This window comes from Anomaloglossus baeobatrachus, chromosome 2, assembly GCF_048569485.1.
Source record: "Anomaloglossus baeobatrachus isolate aAnoBae1 chromosome 2, aAnoBae1.hap1, whole genome shotgun sequence".
Lineage (NCBI taxonomy): Eukaryota > Metazoa > Chordata > Amphibia > Anura > Aromobatidae > Anomaloglossus > Anomaloglossus baeobatrachus.
Window position 1 is genome coordinate 144,123,696 of NC_134354.1, and position 8,432 is coordinate 144,132,127.

The window sequence follows — 8,432 nt, forward strand, 5'->3', positions numbered from 1 at the left end:
TAATACAAAGAAGTGTTTAAAGGGGTATTCCCGTCTTCTAGATCCTATCCCAATATGTAGTGTAATAATAGTAGCAAATACCTCCAATTAGAAATGTAGTCTAGTTTTACTGATAAGCTGTCACTTACCTCATGTGCAGGGCATTGCAGTATCTTAGGTATCCATGTTTACAACCACTAGCGCAGGGGTCGGGAACATTTTTAGCTGAGAGAGCCATAATTGCCACATATTTTAAAATGTCATTCTGTGAGAGCCATACTCACCAGGGGGGAGCGGCGGTGGTGGAGCGGCTCTGAAGGTCCCAGGAGGCAGGGTAGGCGATGCTGTGGGAACGGAGGGGGGGGGGGGTTGCGACTCAGGAGGGTCAGTGATACTGATGTGGGCTCGTGGGGTGTCACAAGGGCGGGCGCTGTTGATCTGCCAGTGTGCTGCTTTGAATCTCCCACAGTTGACAAGATCGACGTCAAGAAAATGGCCACGGTGCGTGCGCAGATTGAAGTGATGGACTTCAGGAAAATGGCCGATGATACCTATCTGCGCACACGCCACCTCCATGGCCATTTCTTGAAGTTGATCTTGACAACTGCAGGAGATTCAAAGCAGCCCACAGATCAATGGCGCCCGCCACCGTGATACCCCACAAGCCTGCAGTATTCCCGACTCTGCGCCACCACTGCCGCCCGGTAAGCCATATGCGGTTTGTAAGACGCACCCCCATATTCCCCCTAGTTTGGGGGGAAAAAAGTGAGTCTTACAAACCGGAAGATTTGTCTGCGAGCCAGATCCAGCCATCAAAAGAGCCACATCTGGCTCGCGAGCCTTAGGTTCCCAACCCCTGCACTAGCGACTAACTTACTCGTTCATTATATGCACTGCTGTAACTTTAAATACCTAAGCTACTGTAATGCCCTGCACATGGAGTAAGTGACATAGTGAATCAAGAGAACTATACATTTCTAAGTGGAGAGATTAGCTAATATTATTATTTATTATTATTACACCTATTACATATTGGGATAGGATCTTAGAGATGGGACTAACCATGTAAGGCCCCGGCTCTCCTTTGCATCCTTTCGGACCTGATATGCCAATGACCCTTGGTTCCCGTTCTGATGCAAGCCTGAGCTGAGGGTAATGCGACTGTGATCCGATCTTGTGATCACATCACATGTATGGAGAAGAGGGAGGGAACGCTTTCTCACCATCTCCTCCGCTGCTGGTCTCTGCATACATCGCACTGCAGTCGGATGACATGCGAGTACAGTGAGATGTTTCACACATACACTTGTATGGGTGCATATGAGCCAAGACTCACTCCAAAAGCAGTATGCCCAGATTCTTTTCTTAGGCCAATTTAGCATGACAAAAAAAAATCGCAGAGGGACACTGCCCCTTAGTTTTACACTGGAGCGAGTGTAATCCAATGTTTTATCGGATTGCACTCGTCCATGTAAAATGCAAGTGGAGCCAAAGCCTTATACAAAGTATTGCAGCGCTTCCACAATTTTAGCCCACTCCGGGTTTGGCATATGAATACTGCTGTGGCCTATTTGTGCCATGGTAAGTATGTCAATAATGTGGTATAATTTCAGTCACCATTTACACCCTACAGTCATAGCAATAATAGCCATCATCACAAACACAAAACACAATGGGACAATTGTCGTCGGAGGGAAGCGCCTGTTTACCCCCTGGCACACAGAAGGATGGCCGTATTGTCAATACCCCTCCTTAATATCTGTCACCAGATTTTTATTACCCTATCTGAGGGCAGCATTATGTAGGGAGAGAGACCCTGATTCCAGTAATGTGTCACTTACTGGACTTCTTCCTGTTACTTTAATAAAAGCACAGTTTTATCCACTGTAAGTCTCCTAGTTCTTGGAATGCTGGGTTTTGTATAACCCCACCCACACCACTGATTGACAGCATTCTGCCCTTATACAGTGTACACCGAAAACTGCACATCAGTGGTTGGGGGCTGGCTTATTCATCGCTCATGAATATGGAAGACTACCTGGCAGCAGGTTTATTAGTGATAATCTCCTGCTGATTAAAGGGATATTCCCATCTCCAAGATCCTATCCCAATATGTAGTAGGTGTAATAATAATATTAGCAAATACCTCCAATTAGAAATGTTCTCTTGATTCACTGTGTTGCTTACCTCATGTGCAGAGAATTGCAGGACCTTAGGTAACTATGGTTACGAGCACTAGCAACTAACTGTCAATATATGCGTGGTCGTAACCATGGATACCTAAGGTCCTGCAATGCCCTGCACAAGAGGTAAGCAACATTGTTAATTAGGAAAAATATACTACATTTCTAATTGGAGGTATTTTGCAATCTTTGAGATGGGAATACCCCTTTAAACAGGGATTTTGTAAAAATTACACTAAGCAATACAGTAAGTAACACATCACTGGAATCAGGGTCTCTTTCTCTACATTATGCTGCTCTCAGATTAGGTGGCAAAAACCTGGTGACAAATTCCCTTTAAGCCCTAATGACTAAGGACGTACTGGTACGTCCTTGGTTGTCTCCCTCTGGTTACCGCGGGCTCCGGCAGTGAGCCTGGTGATATTACCGGCACATGTCTGATGTGATCAGCAGACATGTACAGCTAACAGGCGCGAGCTGATCGGAGAGCCACCCCCGCCTCTTAACCCCTTAGAACACGCTGTCATACACTGACAGTGCGATTTCAAGGGCTGCAGAGATCGCGTCGTTCCCCACCATCATCAACGATTGCGATTACGGGGTGCCATGGTAGCACGGGGTCATCTGATGACCCCTGACGCTGCCATGACTTCCTGTGAGAGCTGACAAAGCGCCAGCACTCACAGGAACAGTGCATTTCTGCTGATCAGAGCGATGAGCACAAGCGATCGGATGGTGCTATCATAAAATCCAATAGGGGGTCTAATAAAATCAATTAAAAATGTTTTAAAAAATATGAAAAAAATAAAAAACCTAAAAGTTCAAATCACCTCCCTTTTGCCCCATTGAAAATAAAACAATTAAAAAAAATACACATATTTGGCATCACCGCATTCAGAAATGCCTGATCTATCAAAATAAAATCAATTCATCTGATCAGTACACGGCGTGGCAATAAAAAAATTCCAAATGCCAAAATTACATTTTTTGGTCATCGCAACATTGCATTAAATGCAATAACAGGAGATCACAACATTACATCTATGCAAAATGGTATCATTAAAAATATCAGCTCAGGAAGCAAAAAATGAGCCATCACTGAGCCCCAGATCCCAAAAATGAGAACGCTACGGGTCTCGGAAAATGGCAACAAAAGCGCTATTCTTTTTTTTGGACATACGTTGGAATTTTTTTCACTACTTACATAAAAGTGAAAGTATACATGTTTGGTAACTGCGAACTCATACCGACCTGAGGCATCATACCGACAGGTCAGTTTTGGGATTTTTTGCCTTCCTCAATGGATCAACATGTTAGGCTATGGGTTGAACTAGATGGACTTAAAGTCTCCCTTCACCCTTAAAAACTATGAAACTATATTGTGAACACGGTGAATAAAAAAAACAAAAAAACAATTGTGCAACTGCCCTTTTTTTTTTTTTTTTTTTTTTAGGAATTTCACTGCACTTGGAATTTTTTTTCCCATTTTTCAGTACACTATATGCTAAAACTAATGGTGTCATTCAAAACTACTGTACAACTTGTAACACAAACAACAATCCCTCACATGGCAAGATTGAAGGACAAATAAAAAAGTTATCGCTCTCGGAAAAAGGGGAGGAAAAAACGAAAATGAAAAATTGCCCGAGGGTGAAGGGGGTTATAGCTGCTGCCACAGATGCCAGGCTGTGTGGGATACTGGGAATGTGGAGAGAAGGGGTTAATCCGTGCTGCTGTAGAGAATGGACAGTAGACAGAACCCTGGTTCGTGACTTATTGGTCAACGCGTTTCAGAGAATGGAACGTTTCTTTAATCAGGACAAAAGGAGAAGTTCCATTCTCTGAAACGCGTTGACCAATAAGTCACGAACCAGGATTCTGTCTACTGTCCATTCTCTACAGCAGCACGGATTAACCCCTTCTCTCCACATTCTCGGTCTTCAATCCACGTGGGGCTGTACATGTTTTTACAGTTGTCGTTACTCTCACAACCATTTCAGGTGATCCTCCGCTACTTAACATTCATAATAATAATAATAATAATAATTTATTCATTTATATAGCGCTATTAATTCCACAGCACTTTACATACATTGGCAACACTGTCCCCATTGGGGCTCACAATCTAGAGTCCCTATCTGTATGTCTTTGGAGTGTGGGAGGAAACCGGAGAACCCGGAGGAAACCCACGCAAACACGGGGAGAACATACAAACTCCTTGCAGATGATGTCCTTGGTGGGAATTGAACCCAGGACCCCAGCGCTGCAAGGCTGCAGTGCTAACCACTGAGCCACCGTGCTGCCCGTCCCCCAATATCTTGGGTGAGACCCTATTTGAACTTTTTGTCTCTCCAGCTCTTTTATATTTAGGTTGTGTGGGATATACAGAGAAAATCGGATGAAAACTGTCAGTGTGTATGTACCTTACAGATTATGTTCACACGCTGTTTATTGTTTGCTGTGGATTTTTCTGGCTGAAAAATCAACGTGCAAAACCATTTTGAACCAAAATGAAATTTGGGAGCACGAAGAAATGTCTCAAGAATTGACATGTACTTTCTTTTCGGAAATGGGAATTTTCGGAGCGCACCACTATACTCAATGGACTTTCTTTTCAACATGAAAAAAACATGTGGACAAAACATCATGTGCACATAGGCATGTTCCCATTGAAATTGCGTATTCAGAGTATTGGACGTGTTTCTTACATGGATTTTGAAGTGGATATGTGTGTGTTTATGCGAAAATACCCTAAGGGGACGTCACCCGACATTATCACGCGGGAGAACCTGACAAGTTTTTCTAGAAGATGCTTTTAGGCTATGTGTGCACACAGCGTTTTATTGACGCTGCGTTTTTACCGCGTTTCGGTGTTTTTGGCTGCGATTTGCTGCTTTTTTGATCACTGCGTTTTGCTGAAATTTTCCAATGCATTACATGGGTGAAAAACGCAGTAAAACACAGGAAAGAGTCCACTTTTTTTTTTTTTAGATCAAAAACGCAGCTAAAAAAAAAGTTGTGTGCGGACAGCAAAAATGAAGTCATAGACTGGTGAGTTTAAATCATGCAGCTTTGAGCCCAAAAACGCACCCGAAAAACGGAAAAACCGCCGCAAAAAACGCTCAGTGCGAACATAGCCTAAGAAGGGTCTTTTTTAGCTTTGTTTGATGTTTCTTTAGGGGCATTGTCAATGTTTTTGGTCGCTGGTGGGTTGTTGTTTGTCTTTAGAGCTTTACAGAGTTTTTAACTCCAGTCTATTTGTTTTTTCAAGCAAAAATGTTAGGAAAATGCTCAAAAATATGCTCAGCTTTTCCATCAACTTGGAAGGTACAGAGCTTCTTCAAAGCAGAAAACGTCAGAAGAATGGACACGGCACTCATTAAGTTCTATGGGACTGTATGTTTTTTCCTTTAAATATTCATGATAAAAAAAAAATACACGTCTGAATGATGTCTTGGGTTGATTTTTAGGTTGTGATCAACTACTGAGCTTGTTCGCTGGCTGAGCTCTTCTATATTTACATAGACAATGGTGGGAAACAAGCATTTGGCTGACTATCGGTCGGGTAAGGGTACTTTCACACTTGCGTTTTTTTCCTTCCGTCACAATCCGCCCTTTTGGAAAACAGCGGAATCCGTTAACAGATTCCGCTGTTTCCCATAGACTTGTATGGATGACGGATTGTGCCAAAAGTACCTGTGTTGCTTCTGCTGGCCGACGCTGCGTTGCATCCGCCGGGCGGAAGGAACGCAGCATGTAATGTTTTTTGAGCGGCGGAATCCTCTATTTTTCACTGCGCATGCTCTTCTTTTTTTTTTTTAATCACAGAAACTTTATTTTGTCTCTCGGTGGCCGAACGTTCAGCTGAGCACCCGGCTGCCGGCATGTGATAGCGATCAGCTGAGCACCCGGCTGCTGGCATGTGAGAGCGTTCAGCTGAGCGCCTGGCCGCCGGCATGTGAGAGCGTTCAGCTGAGCGCCCGGCCGCCGGCATGTGAGAGCGATCAGCTGAGTGACCGGCCGTGGCATGTGATAGCGATCAGCTGAGCACCCGGCTGCTGGCATGTGAGAGCGATCAGCTGAGCGCCCGGCCGCCGGCATGTGAGAGCGTTCAGCTGAGCGCCCGGCCGCTGGCATGTGATAGCGATCAGCTGAGCACCCGGCTGCTGGCATGTGAGAGCGATCAGCTGAGCGCCCGGCCGCCGGCATGTGAGAGCGATCAGCTGAGCGCCCGGCCGCTGGCATGTGATAGTGATCAGCTGAGCACCCGGCCGTGGCTTGTGAGAGCGTTCAGCTGAGCGCCTGGCCGCCGGCATGTGAGAGCGCTCAGATGATCGTTCACAATAGTCTGCTGCCGGTAAAACTGTAAAAAAGAAAAAAAAAAAAAAAAAGCTTTCCGTTGTTTTGTCCGATCCGTAGCATCCGTTGTGCCATTATATGCAATGCATCCGTTTCATCCGTCACACAACGCAATGCAACGGATGCCATTCAACGCAAGTGTGAAACTAGCCTAAGACGGCCTGGACAATGGTGGCAGTCAGGTGGCACTGGTCTTGGTGTCCCGATTGTCAGATTTTACAATGGTGGCAGTCAGGTGGCACTGGTCCTGGCATCCCGAATGAGTTTGGGGCTTTATAATGGTGGCAGTCAGGTGGCACTAACCCTGGTGTCCCAAATGAATGTGGGGATTTAGGCCTCATGCTGTTTTTTTCTGGGTTCAGTTTGTGTCACCACACTGCATGCATTTCCATCCCAGCAAAGTCTATGAGATTTCATTTTTGCTGTGCGCACGTTGCAGCTATTTTTGGCTGCATCTTTGTGGCGACCAATGATCATAAAGGCATGCGTTTTTTGGATGCGCTTTTGAGCCCCAGGCTGTATTTCTGTAGTCACCACTAGGATACAGCCTGCGGACATAGCCTAATGGGTTCCTCAACCCTGCATCAACCATTTAGGCCAAGTCAGACGTCTGTCAGTGTCAGTCCCAGTGCAGACCGCCCGGTGGTCTCATGCCTGACCTCATATATGCCCACCGGCACTAGGCTCGGGCCTGGGGGCCGCGGCCGGTCCTGACATGGCGCTCCATTCTCGCACTGCTTTTCCTGGACCTCTGAATTCGGCCTCATTACCGCTGCGACCCATCATTACCGGTGACAATCTGTCACTGCTCGGCCTCCTACTGTGTATAATAAATCTGCTGTGCCCGTGGATTTCAGTGGCACACAGGACTAAGGGGCACACCGCAATGGGACAGAAAAAAGGGGCCATCCTGTCATTTCTAAGTATCTATACACTGCACCCACAGCTCTAGATGCCCCTATGGTTTGTGTCTGCCCCTCACTGCACCATGCACCTGTACCACCGCTGTCAGTGCACCCTCTGCTGTGCCAGCATGCACAAAGGTCATGCGTGCGGCGAGACTAAACATGATAAGCCATAATAACAGCCCGGTGTGTGGCCGCCTAGGCCCGGCGTGTTTCTTCCACGTTATACACAACGTGTCTCCACATTCTGAAGGTGAAAGAACAAGCAAGCCCTGTGTAATGCGCTGCGGTACATGACGGCGGCCGGGCCCAGCAAATAAACATGCCCGCCCGAGCCACTTCCATGCTATCCGTGAACCATGTAATGAACCGTGGAACAGCGGCGCCGGCAGAGCCCGTGCACACAGCGCTGTATGTCAGCGGCTCCACATACACCGGCTGCAGAGGGGACATTACAGCTTCCTGTGCGCCCGGGGGCAGAGGGCTGTGCCTGGCACCAGAAATACAGCGGGCGCTAATACAGTGAGGGAATGAACGCCGCTCGCCCTCCCCTCATTATTAGGCAGAGCCCCCTCCCCGCAGTGACCCGGCCGTGCACGGTACCTGTGCCACCGAGCTGGAAGTCAAGGGTGTTTTGTCGCACTGCTGCCATGGTGAGCCCTGTGCCATGCCTGGGGGAGGCGGCCGCTGCTGCACTGCCCGGTGTCACAGACTGACTGAGTGCGCTCGGCCGGCTACACAGCTGAGGGAGGAACTGAGAGCAAGGGAGGAGCAGGGAGAGGGGCAGGGACAGGGGCAAGAGAGGGGCAGGAGAAGGGCAGGGACAGGGGCAAGAGAGGGGCAGGAGAAGGGCATGAGGGGCAATGAAGATGGGCAAAGGTGAGGAGCAAGGAGCAGGGCATGAGAGGAGAATGGCAGGGAGAGAGGCAATGGTGAAGGGCAGGGAAAAGGGCATGAAATGAGAGGGGCAAGAAAAGGGCAGGGAGAGGGACAGAGGCGAAGGGCA

General features: G+C 47.3%; 1 protein-coding gene across 2 annotated transcripts in view; it reads right to left on the minus strand.

The window, feature by feature from the left end:
• Positions 1–8,175, minus strand: part of SMS (spermine synthase) — a 225,094-nt gene extending 216,919 nt beyond the window's left edge. The window contains exon 1 of one of the 2 annotated variants that reach the window (XM_075333409.1): positions 8,030–8,175. In XM_075333409.1, the coding sequence (XP_075189524.1) occupies positions 8,030–8,078 (49 nt within the window). In that variant the 5' untranslated portion in view covers positions 8,079–8,175. The remainder of the gene's footprint in view (positions 1–8,029) is intronic. The other variant, XM_075333410.1, reaches the window with a different exon arrangement.
• Positions 8,176–8,432: the final 257 nt, after the last annotated feature.